We start from the raw sequence: 15,492 nt of genomic DNA on the forward strand, positions 1-15,492 counted from the left end.
AGAGTTGGACACGACTGAGCGACTTCACTTTCCCTTTTCACTTTCATGCATTGGAGAAGGACATGGCAATCCACTCCAGTGTTCTTGCCTGGAGAATCCCAGGGACGGGGGAGCCTGGTGGGCTGACGTCTATGGGGTCACACAGTCAGACACAACTGAAGCGACTTAGCAGCAGCAGCAGCATATTACTTTTAGTCTTCCTTAAAGATACCAGGAAACTAACATTGGTAGAGACCCTAATTAAATTTCACCAATATTTATAGACACTGGTGTTAGGGCCTGGATTGTGGAAGGATGGGGGGATGGTTATGAAATTTTATCACATGTATGTTCAGGTAACCTTCACCACATTCATAATACAAAACTGTGCCATCACAAAACAACTTCGTTTATGGCAACCACTTAGTAATTATGCCTTCCCCCAACCCTCATCCCTGGCAGCCACTGCCCTGTTCTTCATCATATAATTTTGTCACTTTGAGAATGTTCCATAAATGGATTCACACTAGGTAACCTTTTGAGATTGGCTCTTTTCACTCAGTATAATGAATGCCCTTGAGATCCACCCAAACTTGCATATGTCAGTGGTTTATTCCTTTTATGCTGAGTAATATTCTAGTCTCCTCTTCCCTTCCTTTCTTTCCATGTGAAACCTTCCTTTCTCCTAAGGGGGAAAAATTGCTATTAAATATCTTTTTAGTGCTTAGTTCTGGCCTTCTTGGAGATAAAGGTCACAATAGCTGAGAAAGGAGTAATTTGGGTATAATACTCAGTGCAGTGCTGCAGCTCCTCCTGCTCTTGTAGAGCACTCTGCTTAGACATTCTTCCAGTGGCATCCTCTTCATATGTTTATTTAAAACTGATCCATTGATAAGGACTCTAGTCTGTCAAAACTCAAATATTTTAATATGATTTATGTCCAATGTATTGTAGATTCAATGGGCTCCCCTGGTGACTCAGTTGTAAAGAATCCACCTGCCAATGCCAGAGACGTGGGTTTGATCCCTTAGGTCTGGAAGATCAACTGGAGAAGGAAATGGCAACCTACTCCAGTATTCTTGCCTGGGAAATCCCATGGACCGAGGACCATGGTAGGCTACAGTACATAGGGCTGCAAAGAGTTGGACACAACTTAGCAGCTAAACAACAACACTGTAGATTTAACTTATCACTGTTCTTTTATTTAAATACACTTTTTTTTCTCAAGACAGATAAAGGGCAAAAAAAGCATTTTCAGCAAGTGTTCCAGATGCTGCAGATCATGGGATATGACTGGGCAGAAAGGTACAGTCTGTGTGATTCTAAATTGCCTTCTCAAGAGCATTCAGCTGTTGCTAGGTCAGCCATGTCCAAAAATGTACCAGGTTGATAAAGATTTTCATTCAGACTTTACTTTCTTGTTTCAAGCTGTTAGTGTGGAAAAACATTTGTTCTTTGCACTTAGTTTTGCAGGGTTATATTAATTTCTGTTGTCTAAACATTTAATAAATGGTTTTATTAGATGACTGCTCTCAATGGCTTGATTTTCAAAATGCTTAATTCTCATCTCCTTTTTTTCATAAAGGCAACTAACAGTCTAATCATATCCTGTGACTATGAAGTGAGGTTGTGTGTTTAACGTCTTCTGTGGCACACAACACATCACAGCATGTTTCACTTTTTATTAATCACAGGAGTTAAAAGTTCAAACTGTTCTCTGTAAGTGTCTTGTTACTTGCTTTGATCAGCAGCTCCTTTTCAGTTTTCAGGGAACTAAATGCCTGCTGTTCCATTTCAGGTGCCAGCACGTGCCCTTTGGGGTAGTGCAGGGAATGAAAACTCGGAGAGGAGATGTTACTTTTCTGGAAGATGTTCTAAATGAGATTCGATTGAGGATGCTACAGAACATGGCTTCTATTAAGAGTAAATTCATTGTTTTGTTACAGGCATAACTTACGTCCACTCTTAGTTTTGCTGGACTTCTTGTGCAGTGTGATTTATTCTGACCATCCCTCCTTGGAACTTTCACTAACCTTGTCAAAAATAGCTTTACTAATTCAGGGTGCTAGGGTTTGGTGCTTGCTACTTGGCTGTGGCTTGGTCCAATAACGTGAATCGATACACCCTGAGCCTCTTTGCCCAGGCAGCTCCAGCATCGTCACTCCACAGCTGGACTGGTTATGCAGAGTTCCTGTATTCCATAATTGAAGCGAGTCACAAGTCCTCATGGCTTTGTGTAAGCTTCACCCTTGGAAAAAGAAGTAACAGAAGTAAAGAAGTCTACTGTCTTATATGGGATATTTGTAAGGAAAATCATGTCTCTTCCCTTTTAATGAAGGCTTGGGAAACATCATTAGCAAAGTTAAGTCCGCCCAAATAGGCAAGTAAAGTACCCACTGTGCACCTGTTTGTTCCTGATGCTGTCCACATACGTTTGGGCAGGTTTCCCCAGGTGGCGCTAGTGGGAAAGAACCGCCTGCCAATATAAGAGACAGAGGTTTAATCCCTGGGTTGGGAAGATCCCCTGGAGAAGGGAATGGCTACCCACCCCAGTATTCTTGCCTGGAGAATCGCATGGACAGGCTACAGTCACAGGGTTGCAAAGAGTTGGACACAACTGAAGCAACTTAGCACACACAACACATCTCCACTTCAATCCTGGGTTTTGTACAGTTTCACGCAAGGTGAAAGTAGCTACCTTTGTCTGTTTCAGCGACCAAAGAGCTGGAGAATCCCGAGGAGACAGCAGAGCAGGTGGGACTTGCAGCCCTCATCATTCAGGTCTGTGAAAACTGCTTCCTGGGAGGGAGGGCCTTTGATTTGGTGCTGCAACAACTCCTCACACTGAAGATTTCCTGTCGCTTTAGGACTTCAGAGGTTTCCTGCTGTCTGACTATCAGTTCAGCTGGGATCGTGTTTTCCAGAGCCGCGGGGACACGGGCGTCTTCCTGCAGTACACACACGCCCGCCTCCACAGGTGACAAGGGGCTGCAGGGAAATACAGGACGGCTCTGGCCTTCTCAGGGTGAGGCCTGGGTGGAGTGATTCGAAGACCAAAGGCTCTGTTTTCTGCACTTCTCCAACATCTAACATTCAAAGCTAGGTGAAGTCTGGTGGACCTCCTATTATGTTTGATCTTGAGGGCGTTTTTGAACGTTTATTTATTGCGTACCTGTATAACAATGCTTTTCTGTGTATTACCTTATTTAGCACTCAGAATAATCCCGCCAAGGAATATACTCCATTTTCAGATGAAGAAACAGATTTAGGAAAAATTGAGGCATCGAGTCAAATGCTGTTAGCTTCCAAGTCTAGAACAGATTAAGGAGGGTGAGGGTATGCATGCTGGGAAGATGTTCCTTATTTGCAACTATTCGTAGCCCAGCTGACTTGCTTAATTCTTTGTTGTGTTTAAACTTGACAACAGTCTGGAAGAGACTTTTGGATGCGGTTATCTCAATGACTTCAACACCGCCTGCTTACAGGAGCCACAATCTGTTTCCATTCTCCAGCATCTTCTCAGGTATGGTGTCCTAACAAGATCCAGTCTGCTGCTTCCCCGTGAAGGGACTGTTCTCATTTGCTGACCACTGAGGTGAACAGACCAGTGACTGTAGACAGCACTTCTCCAAAGATGTGACCAAAAAGTGAATGCCTACCCTTTGAGAGCAGACAGAGGGCATGCTCACGGCTGATCCTGAGGCTTTAAAAACAGTATCACCATTAAATTAGCCCAGATGCCTAACATCCTTCAGATCAAAGTGTGAGAATGTAAAGCCTAGTAAAAGCGTAACCTTTTAAGTTTCAGAAACAATCATCTTCTCACCCTCTGTGATAAGTGGAGGAAAATCCCTGCCTTTGTGCACCTTCCCTGAGACCATAAGCCTTTCATTTGCCTCTTGGCTTCAGGGCAGCCTCAAATACACTGGGCAGGAGACCATACTTCTGAGCTCTCACCAGAATTATCAGTGAAGCCATACTTGTCAGGAGAGACTGACTAATCTCCAGAATGTCTGGAAGGGATGTGGATGCTTAGCAACAAGGGCATTTTCTGATTGCCACACAGTGGTCTGTGGTTCTTTCCTGGGAAGAGGGGTTAGTTTACTTACATTTGGCTTACTTTTGAGGAAAAAATAAGCCAACCTGGTTTTCTTGGCAGTGAATAGACTGCTCGATTATGTTCCTAAACATGGCTGGAGACTGTGTACATTTAACAGCTATGATTTAAGTCCTTGCTTTAGGCTAGGCCTACAGGATTTTAAGATAATTTAGAAAGTACGTGCCATGGAGGAATTTGTAAGAAAGAAAAATGTGCCTTCACCTTCAAATTTACACAAGGTGGTTTTTCATATGTCTAATACCGTTAATGATATCAAGTCAACCTTTCACCATCTTTGTCTTAGCATCTTAGCGGAGGGTAATACATGCCCAGCCTTCCCCTGCCAGCCACTCCTCTCATCTTTCTTTTAGGTTCGACGAGGTACTTTATAGGTCATCTCAAGACCTTCAGCCCAGGCACATTGTCAGCTACCTTCTAACTCTAAGGTACTTTATAAACTTGCTATTTTCAGGCATTAAGTATTTGAGACCTGATATAACAAAGGACCTTTCTTTCTAAAGGTTTCCCATAGACAAATCCGTCAGCCTAAAAAATTGCACACTTTAAGTTACAGGACTTCTCGCTTCATCTTTGCAGTTAGCAGTTAATGTTCATTCACTCAGTGATTGAAGGTCCTGTCACTGTCGTCCACTGAACGGGAACCAATAGCTCCATCATGGATGGTCACAGTAGAGTGCGTGTTAGGATAGAGTGGACATGAGGGCCGAGGTTAGGGCTCTCAGCCCAGCCTTGAGGGATCAGAGAGGACTTCTCAGAGGAGGGGAGTAGATGTAAGCCAGGAGAAACAAGGTGGCAGCGGAGGGAAAAGCCCCAGCTGGGCAAGAAGGTGACACATACAGGGAACTACAAACGCAGCTCTGGGAGAATGAGGAACAAATGCGTGGCCTTTTTGTTGTGCACTGAAGCATTCCGGCCTATGTTCAGGACAGTGAGGCCCATAAAAAAAGATTTAAGCAGAGGCACAGGAAAGTCAGTCTGATAGAGGGTAGAGGATGAATTGGAAAGCGAGTAGGTAACACTTTGATAGAAGTTTTGCAGTGGCTGCTTTAGAAACTCTGAATAGAGGTTGAGTCTTAGAGCAACAAAGTTGTAGCTTCTCATAAAGCTATTTAAGAAAGGAAGTATTTGCTTTTACTCAAGATTTGTTGAAATCAGAGATTTACTTGGACTTTTTTCTTGATCATGCTTTTTACCTGTCTTCCCCAGATTTATAGATTTTTGTTTCCTTTTAATTTTCACTTAGACATATAGAAATGAAGAAGCCAGAAAATCTTTATTGTCACAGTCATTGGAACCAATGTCGTAAGCATCATTTCTATGGCAGAGTATTCTTCTTGCTGCCATAACCTAAACAGAAAAAATATTTTAAGAGTGGCCAGTGTGTGCAGAGTGGGTTGATAACTAGTCTTAAACCACCACCTCACGATACAGAGGAGACAGGCCAGGCTGTGTTACATCTCATCCTGAGGGATGCCTAAATAAAGGAAAGCTAATTATTAAAAAATAATCCCCTGTACTTATAAAACAGTGAAATCATAACTTTAAAGGACAACAAAATTATAATACCATCCATTACTATTAATAGTAGTGTTAGTGTTAGTTGCTCAGTCGTGTATGACTCTTTGTGACCCCATGGACTGTAGCCCAGCAGGTTCCTCTGTCCATGGGATTCTCCAGGCAAGAATACTGGAGTGGATAGCCATTCCCTCCTCCAGGGGATCTTCCCGACCCAGGGATCTTACCTAGGTATCCTGCATTGCAGATTCTTTACTATCTGAGCTACCAGGGAAGCCCTAGTAGTAGAACCAGGACCAAAAATCTAAAACAGGAGTTTCATGTGTTTCACTTTGCCAGTTAGCGACAAGCAGTGAATTCAATCTCATCCATTCAACTTTGGAAATACTCTTCAGTGGCTCTGGGCTTTGACTTGTCTAAATTGAGGGAGTGAGATTAGACATCAAGCTTATATGTCACATAGGAAACTCCTGTGGTTCTGATCCTGATTTCTCTCTTCCCGTTCCAGTCACCTCGCTGCGGTGGCACACAGAACACTGCACGTCAGAAACAGTCCTCCTGAGGTGGCCGGGGTATGTCGTATCCAGTTGCTCACTGTCATCTCTAGCATCCTCAGACTGTTATTACTGAGTCAGTCTTGTAAATGTTCCTAAAATAGCATCCTGTTGTCAGACTACAGCAGTGTACTTATACACTCAGGCAGTAACTGGAATTAGGCTGTAACAATCAACGTTACTTTCCAACATATGACAAAATATTTTCCTGCATCAGGTGATAGAGTGATTAGTTCCTCTCATCTGAAGCTGTACTTCATGGTGTTTCTGTCACTCCCATCCCACCACCCTTGAGTACCAGTCTTCCTAAAACAAATTCTAGGAATTTGTCTTTCTTTGCTCACAGCCAACCCTCGGGCACTTGGCGATATTGTTCCTACTTTAATTTAGAAGAATGTTAGAATTACTTCTAAAAGCAATTTTACTTATTCAGTTATAGTTAGCCTGTTATTGGATTGACCTTTGATCATTCTTTGATTTATTTTGTAGGCCAGACTTCACCTTTTCAGAGCTGTCCGCTCAGTCCTAGCCAACGGAATGAAACTTCTTGGAATAACACCTGTATGTAGAATGTAATTTCTAATTAAATTGCTTTTAAAATACTAAATTCTAGTTATCTATTCTTATATGCCTTGCTATTTAGAATAGAATTGACTATTATTCTGTGTCAGAATCTATATTTTATTGTCTACATTTTATTAAGTGATTTGTCAACTTATTAAATTTTTTTATCTTTTAAAATCATCTGAGTTCTCTCATGGTCAATAAGTACTAAAAAGACTTTTATAAAACTAAGTGAAGTCTTTTTAAAGTCACTTTGGTCTACTGGAGACAGAGGACTAGAGTTTAAACTCTGGCTTGAGGGTTTTTGTTTTTTAATAGAAGTATAGTTGACTTACAATATTACATTAGTTTCAGGTATATATAGTGATTCACTATTTTTATAAATTACACTGTATTTAAAGTTAATACAAAACAATGACTGTATTTCCCTGTGCAACGCAATATATCTTTCTTCCTTACCTGTTTTATACATAGTAGTTTGTATCTCTTAAGCTCTACCCGTTTTGCTTCTCCCCACTTCCCATTGGTAACCACTAGTTTGTTCTCTGTACCTGTCTTTGTTGTATTCATTTGTTTTACTTCTAAGATTCCACATATAAGTGATAACAAGAGTATCTGTCTTTCTCTGACTTATTTCACTAAGCATAATAACTAGGCCTGTCCATATGGTTGAAAATGTCGAAAATGTCAAAATTTCATTTCTTTATGGCTAATATTCATGTATATACACATCTTCTGTTGCTGGATACTATGTTGCTTCCATATTTTTGCTATTACAAACAATTCTGCTGTGAATCCGGGGGTGGGGGTGGGGGGCATAGCTCTTTGGTGTTTTTGTTTTCTTTGGATATATACCCAGGAGTAGAACTGCTGGATCATAGCCCTATTTTTAGTTTTTTGAGGAACCTCTATATTGTTTTCCAAAGTGGCTGCACCTATTTACATTCCCACCAACAGGGGGAGTTAGTCCCCACAGGTGCACACACTCCAGTCTAGTGGCACCTGGGCTTCCCCAGCCCTCCTGTCCCACCAGCCCTCTGACCAGCCAAGGGGGCTGGCTGTGTCTGACCCAGGGCTGGGGTGCCCAGATTCTCTACCCGTGTGATCTCCCTTCTGAGTCCCCTCCCTGGGGCACTAGTCCCAAACTGCCGCTTCTCCTTCCTTCCTACTGATTCTGTGTGGATCTTTCTTACAACCTTGGTGTACAAGTCTTTCTGCCCATTTCCAGTTACTTCTCAGTGAGACCTGTTCCACATGCTGATGTATGTGTTCATGGGGTGATGTGAGTTCTGGCTTGAGGTTTCTTACTATACCATTCATCCAGAAACTCTTCTTATAAATAAGATTATTTGGTTTTTTTAAAACTTGTGAAGAAAAATCTCAATTTTCTTAGGATTATGAGTGTTCTTATTAAATTTAGGGGGACCAAAATTAAGCTTTTTTGCCAATACAGCTGACTACTCCCAGAAAACAGATCTTCTACTTATCTTTTCATTGCTGTGTACAGATAACTCTTAGCACACTACATGAACTGGGGCACTGAATACATCTGAATAACAAGGAATTACTTTACAGATACCGACTTAGGATCCTTGTAAATTAGCCCATTAAAGCATATTTGAAATGGAGTTTCCCAGTTTCGTGTATCTGCATATTGTTAAGTACATTTACCTGCTTAGGGAACATGAGTAGGATGTGATCTGTTTGATAGGTTCAGCTATCCTCATCTGAGAATTTCCTTTCTGATCTGCTAAAATTTATTCTAACTATTGATACTAGAAGTCTTCTGAATACCAATGACAGTCTATGCATAGAGAAGCCAATTAGCATGAACTAAAGCTTCTTTTTTTTTTTTTTTTAAGGCTTCTTTAGTTGAGTGAGCTTAGGTTTATATTGGCAAGTATCACATACATTGTTAATCCTAGAAAAGACTCCAATCTTAAGTGAATTAGCTTCCAGATGGCTAATTCTCTACTTAAAGTATCAATATTTCTCCAGCATAAATCAGCCATGGAATAAAAACTTAAGTTGGGACCTGTTTACAGGTCTAGTATCCCCCGCCTCTTCTTTGGAAAAAGCATTCCCTTTCCCAGATCCTTAGTATTCCTAGCTTCCTTAGTATTTGAATTTTGAGTAAAATGACACAGGGTCAATGATTGCTAGAGCCAAGTCTTTGAAAAAGCAGCTCCCTGAAAGAAATGTACATTAATTCCTATAGCCTAGAGCCCTCAATTCAGTTCAGTCATTCAGTCGTTCAGTCGTGTCCGACTCTTTGCAACCCCATGAATTGCAACACGCCAGGCCTCTCTGTCCATCACCAACTCCCGGAGTCTACTCAAACTCATGTCCATCGAGTTGGTGATGCCATCCAGCCATCTCATCCTCTGTCGTCCCCTTCTCCTCCTGCCCCCAGTGCCTCCCAGCATTAGGGTCTTTTCGAATGAATCATCTCTTTGCATGAGGTGACCAAAGTATTGGAGTTTCAGCTTTAGCATCAGTCCTTCCAATGAACACCCAGGACTGATCTCCTTTAGGATGGACTGGTTGGACCTCCTTGCAGTCCAAGGGACTCCCAAGAATATTCTCCAACACCACAGTTCAAAAGCATCAATTCTTTGGCACTCAGCCTTCTTCACAGTCCAACTCACATCCATACATGACCACTGGAAAAACCATAGCCTTGACTAGATGGACCTTTGTTGGCAAAGTAATGTCTCTGCTTTTCAATATGCTATCTAGGTTGGTCATAACTTTCCTTCCAAGGAGTAATTAATTTCCAAGGAGTCTTTTAATTTCATGGCTGCAGTCACCATCTGCAGTGATTTTGGAGCCCAGAAAAATGAAGTCTGACACTGTTTCCCCATCTATTTCCCATGCAGTGATGAGACCAGATGCCATGATCTTCGTTTTCTGAATGTTGAGCTTTAAGCCAACTTTTTCCACTCTCCTCTTTCACTTTCATCAAGAGGCTTTTGAGTTCCTCTTCACTTGCTGCCATAAGGGTGGTGTCATCTGCATATCTGAGGTTATTGATATTTCTCCTAGCAGTCTTGATTCCAGCTTGTGCTTCTTCCAGCCCCAGCGTTTCTCATGATATACTCTGCATATAAGTTAAATAAGCAGGGTGACAATATACAGCCTTAATGTACTCCATTTCCTATTTGGAACCAGTCTGTTGTTCCATGTCCAGTTCTAACTGTTGCTTCCTGACCTGCATATAGGTTTCTCAAGAGGCAGGTTAGGTGGTCTGGTATTCCCATCTCTTTCAGAAGTTTCCACAGTTTATTGTGATCCACACAGTCAAAGGCTTTGGCATAGTCAATAAAGGAGAAATAGATGTTTTTCTGGAACTCTCTTGCTTTTTTGATGATCCAGCCTAGAGCCCTACAGTCTTACAAATTCCCTTTGTTGCTGTTTAATGCTAGCTAGAGTTACTTTATAGCCCTTTTTTGCAACTTGATAAAAGTCCGCATATAGAAAGTTAAAAAATTTAATGGTTTGGGCTTGTGTTTATGCTTAAGCATTATCTTAATGGTCATATCTACAATACAAGTAGTGAGCAAACAGATTTCATATAATAAATTAAGTTTATTGCTGAATTTTCCCATATCATAGAAATTTTTTAAAAAAACACTGAAGTTTCACAAATTATTGAGAGCCCGACAGTTACATACTTTATTTAAAAAAGTACAAAAATGACATTAGAAATATTTTTTGAAGAAAAGTATATCCTCTAACAGCAAAGAAATATGAATCCAGACAATGAATGGCACAAAGACAGCACTTAAAGGGGTATTCAGTCACCACCCACACATCATTGTCTGAGTTTCTAAATAGATTCAGTTGGAGAAGTTACACATTCAGTTTGTTTCTGAACTAGCCTGTCTTGGTTTTGCCTCCTTTTTGTAAGAAGAGAGTCTTCACTGCTGCTGGGACTAAATACTGTACATGCCTTGGAGAATAAGGAGGGGTCAACCCTTCTCCCCTGGTACCTGAACAAGAGAACAGTTAGTACAGAAATGGCTTTGGCACTTTAACCTTTAACGTAACCCCAAACCTCATTAATTGAATATTGCAGCCTCACATGATTTTTTTTTAAACACCACATCATCTCCATACTTTTATATATACATTGTTATATATACAATAATAAAAATCCTTCATTCTTAAAACAGGTTGATTCCAAACAGGTCACATTAAAACTCTGCAATTCATTCACATAGCTTTCTTCTTAATTCTTAGGCTAAACAGTTTTTGTTTTTTAAATCTACCTTCTGAAATTGACTTAAGGCTCTAGTTTAATATAAATGGTTTAGTCTTAGTAGGAATCTCTTTTGAGGCTAAAGTCACACACCGATGACTCTCTGTTTTGAATCTGTTTCTCCTTGTTGGATGGACGTAGTGTCTTGTCTGGGTAATCCATAGAGATATATAGAAACACAAACAAGAAGAGTACCCAGAGCAAAGGTGAGTGCTGGAAAGGAAAAAAAAAAAAAGAGCTTAATCTGTATTTGTGCCCTTAAAACTACATAACAATGATCAGTTTAAAATTTTGAAGACTTTGAACTGTGGGTTTACACTATCAGATTGTATGGAAAATAAATTTTAAGTGTTCTGTATTTTGATGGTAAGGTTTAGAAAAGTAATCAATTCTAGCGCCACCCCTACCCAAAAAAACAAAAAGTGGTAAAGTCAAGGGAGTGACAATCACTGACTACACACTTTTCAAGAACACATGTATCACTGTCTTGGATCACGGACCGTTGGATCACGGACCGAGAGCATACCAACATCCCTATATGCTGACTGAAAAAGCAGGGAAGTATGGATTTTCCATGATACTAGAAGCCTGTTAAAGTTTAGAGTAAGAGGTAGTTAGCAAATTCAAAAAGTTAGGTGACTAATGATTCAAACCTTTGAGGATTGCATTCCTGAATAGCAAATGAGGTGGTGATTTAATCAGTAAACTTATATTTTCTGCTAACCTTTTTTTTAATCTTCTTAATTCTGAAAATCAGGACATAACTGAATTACTTGCCCAAAGGAGGTGTTATATAACTAAATATTTGTGTCAAACTGTATATTCTGTTCAAAACTAAGCCATATTCTATTTTAGGGAATACAAGGGCACAGTCTTACTATCTTTTAAAAAAATGTCATGCAGAGAAATGACATCGAGCCATGGATTTTAATTCATCCCTAAGACAGACTAGCTTTTCCTTCAGAAAGGGGGGAAGAGGGTAAATTAAATAGAAAACTAAGATTGCTAACATTCTTAATTAAGTTCCTTGACATCAGTCAGCCAGAACACTGACCAGAAAGCATTTACACTGTTCCCAGATATTCATTAGGAGTACAGGCATAGGATTTGTTGAGCATAAAGATGGATCAAAACGCAAAGTGAAAATAAGAGAAGAAAAAACATCTAAAGGAGGGCCTAGAAATGGAAAGCAGCTGCCTTTATACAGAACACCTGTGTGCCAGGCACTGTTCGAATAAGCACTTCGCCTAAAATAACCCTAGGAGATGGGTGATCTTGTTCCCAATTTACAGACACAGAAACTGAGACGTGGGTTAAGTAACTTCCCCAAGGCTGTTCAGCTAATAAATGGTACAAGCAAGATTTGAACCATACTACCAATTTTTTTCTAAGGTATCTACAACATTGATGTTCTTCTATTTGCATTTATAACAAGTCAGTTTTAAAATGAAATGTAAATACAGGCCAGATCTAATTCTTTATGTTGATATTTGACAGATTTTCCTCATGTATTAGTTTATGGTATATCTGATAAGTCAGTATCTCTGCTTAAATAATTCAGAAGCCAATTAATAGTGGATATGGCTAGGGAAAATCAGGAGGACAAGCATAAAGGAGGTGCCAGAATGCCAGCTACAGTCATGACTTTATTAATTACGTATTAAATGAAATAAAGATAGCTTTATAAAAGACAATTTAGATTTGGATTGTAGTTTCAAAAGCAGGTTATACCCAAGTCTAAAACGGAAGGTACAAACTAAGGGGGAAATGAAGTTTTACTGTTCTTTCCTCAAAAAAAAAAAAAGCCAAGTTTACAGTAATTCCCTGGGGTAAGTAATCAATTCCTCAAGTCCTTCTGTTTCTTTTCTTGTGTACCTAGTCATACTGTATTCACACTGAAGCACTTAAGCTGTCTTGTATATAATACCTGGGAAACAGGAAGGCCCTGACTGCAAAAATGCTCTTCCTACTGAGTAGCCTGCTCACTCTCACACAGAAGTTAACACCCTTGGTTTAAGCTCTGGAACCACTTAAATAACAAGTACCGTGAACCCCACATTCCACACATATATGATGCACTTCTAGGATAAACTATAGCAAAACTAAGGAATTTCTGTAAACACTATAAGCAACTGCCATATTTAATAAAAGATGAACCAAGGAAATGAGAAGCTCTTCCCTGTTAAAAACTTACAGTACAAAGTAAGACATACTTATCTGTAATCCAAACAGCATCACTGAAGCAATGGTAGACAGGACAATGGCAGCTGCCGCAGAAAAGCCTTTCATGATATTGTCTGTGTATTTGACCACTATAGACGTGTAGAGGCCTCCAACACTGGCAAGGACTTGTGTACAGAAAGAAAGAGAATCTTAACACTCATATGAAACATTCTATGACGGTGGGGCACTTTTCATCCCCAGAGATGCCATTAATTTACCTAGGAAAATGCTATTTTCCTTAGACGCAGCCTTCTCAGAGAGTTTGTACTAAAAGTGAGTTGTAATTCCTACAAAACATTGTTTTTCAGATGCCCAAAGGGCTATGTACTCTACTACTAAACTGTACACACTTATTGCTAACACATTAGGTACTTTTGATTGTGAAGGCAAAAATTGTTTTGGGATAGCTTTGCCACAAAAGTAAGTCAATAAAATCAAAATTACATTTTCAAGCTGGTATTCTCAGTATCAAAGGAACAATTTTAAAATGCTATAAAGGCTTAAATGACATCTAACATATTACATAATATAATATATACTATATTATTATATTGTTAATATTTTTTTTAAAAAAGATCTACCTAGAACCTTTAATTCCTAGATACTTACAGATGACAAACCAGACATAATATGTGTAACCAAAGAAAAATCCTTTTTCTTTAATTTCAGCTCCATCTGACAAGTAGACGCCAACTAATGTCACAACAATCCCCGATAGATACATCTGAATGTTTCTCACCCAAAGGGAAGTGTCTGAACTCTTTAAAACTTTTTCAAAATATACTCCTGAAAGAAAATTAAGCATGCAAATATGAAATAGATATTATTAGAAATTAAAATGTCTTTCATTTAGAATAAAAATCTAAAGATATAAAGTATATGATTTAGGAAACATTTTATTAATTTGATGCACGTTTATTATGCTGGTTATGACACATGCCATACTGAACATTACCAGTTTGTTTTTACAGAGCATATAGAATTAATAACCAAGAGGGAGCTTTCTAACCCACATTTAATAGGAAATCTTAATATTGTTAAGTTTCTGCCTTTATTATAGCAGTGAGCTAGATCACCAAAGCTGTCTACTAATGCCAATGAAACACTTGGTTTGGTCAGCTAGAAAACTATACTGTTAAGAGTCAATTATCTTAATCATACTCCTATAGTATCTGCTTAGTGATGAATACTCTCCACTTTGCAAAATAACCTATATAATCACCACCAGGAATTTTTTTTTCAGAATAAGTAACACAACCAAAATAAAATTTAAATAGAACCTGCTGAGTGAAGCCACTTTCCTTTAAAGCAGGGGTCCATAGGCCAAGTTCATACACACTGTCAGAAGGAACATGAATTCCCTAACCAGACAGTGTTTTGTGGATATCTGTGTTTTTCTGAGGTTGATGATCCATAGCTTTTTAGGTACTCCAAAAAAGCACGTAACTTCTCCCTCAAAAAGTCATATAGCACAGCTATAAGTTCTATACTTGAAATGAATGCGTGTTTAACAAGAACATTAAAGAGTTTCGTTACAAACGCTAGAGACTCTGCCACTAGAGTACCCATCAACTAAAATGAAATGAAAACCAAGATTTTTTTCTTTGATGAACCTATGTTGGAAAGAGCCAGAGAATGGAAACAAACGTAATGGCTACTCCTATTTCTAACTTTGATTTTCCTCATCTGGAAAAACCATTCAACTACTCAGTTCTCAGTTACTCCAAGCATAGAGGGGTATTAAACCACCTACTGTTTCCTCACTTGTGTACTGAGAGGTTGAACTAAACAGAATGTTGGACACACTTTAACTGTTCAAAATAGTGCTAAAAATCAAATAGTATATTATTTCGAGTGTAAGTCAATTTTTGTTTCTGATTTGCTGTTTAAGAATAAAAGTCTAGCATAATGCTGTCATTAAGTTTATTCCTAAATTTAGATTTTCCCCTCTTATCAAATGACTAGATGAAGAGAGAAAAAGATTACTTTCCCAGTCAAAAATAAAGTACTATAAAATAAAAAAATAGTCTTAACTCTTGAAATAGCACAAATAAATAATAAAGATGTATAGCTATAACTAATATACCCTTTCAGTTTCTTCTCCATTGGAACTATTTGTAAAACATCTCATTTCTTATATTGCACTTAACATTCATACTTTTGTCTCTTCTTGATTCAGTGAAGGATTGCTTTTCCCTACACATGTGAGTCCAGACCTCCATGTTTATCTGATATTAGTGGTTTTGATTCTTCTCTCCCTTTTTGGCTCTTACTTC

At 39.1% G+C, this 15,492-nt stretch overlaps 2 protein-coding genes across 15 annotated transcripts in view; one reads left to right on the top strand and one right to left on the bottom strand.

The window, feature by feature from the left end:
* RARS2 (arginyl-tRNA synthetase 2, mitochondrial) overlaps positions 1-15,492 on the top strand; it is a 90,954-nt gene that overhangs the window by 65,606 nt on the left and 9,856 nt on the right. For 9 of the 12 annotated variants that reach the window (XM_086317796.1, XM_086317803.1, XM_086317798.1 and 6 more), the window contains 8 exons: positions 1,208-1,284; positions 1,778-1,902; positions 2,693-2,760; positions 2,847-2,956; positions 3,407-3,502; positions 4,450-4,524; positions 6,123-6,186; positions 6,658-6,775. In XM_086317796.1, coding sequence (XP_086173922.1) covers positions 1,208-1,284; positions 1,778-1,902; positions 2,693-2,760; positions 2,847-2,956; positions 3,407-3,502; positions 4,450-4,524; positions 6,123-6,186; positions 6,658-6,744 — 702 coding nt within the window. In that variant the 3' untranslated portion in view covers positions 6,745-6,775. Of the gene's footprint in view, positions 1-933; positions 1,091-1,207; positions 1,285-1,777; positions 1,903-2,692; positions 2,761-2,846; positions 2,957-3,406; positions 3,503-4,449; positions 4,525-6,122; positions 6,187-6,657; positions 6,776-15,492 lie in introns of those variants that run through there. The other 3 variants (XM_086317807.1, XM_086317797.1, XM_086317806.1) reach the window with 3 other exon arrangements.
* Positions 10,301-15,492, bottom strand: part of SLC35A1 (solute carrier family 35 member A1) — a 31,731-nt gene continuing 26,539 nt past the window's right edge. For all 3 annotated transcript variants that reach the window (XM_086317814.1, XM_086317815.1, XM_086317813.1), the window contains 3 exons: positions 13,826-14,002; positions 13,207-13,341; positions 10,301-11,206 (listed from right to left, as the gene is read on the bottom strand). In XM_086317814.1, the coding sequence (XP_086173940.1) occupies positions 11,079-11,206; positions 13,207-13,341; positions 13,826-14,002 (440 nt within the window). In that variant the 3' untranslated portion in view covers positions 10,301-11,078. The remainder of the gene's footprint in view (positions 11,207-13,206; positions 13,342-13,825; positions 14,003-15,492) is intronic.

The sequence above is a fragment of the Bos grunniens genome, chromosome 9 (genome assembly GCF_055505025.1).
Source record: "Bos grunniens cultivar Pamir isolate PY7600 chromosome 9, Bosgru_T2T1.0, whole genome shotgun sequence".
Taxonomy (NCBI): Eukaryota; Metazoa; Chordata; class Mammalia; order Artiodactyla; family Bovidae; genus Bos; species Bos grunniens.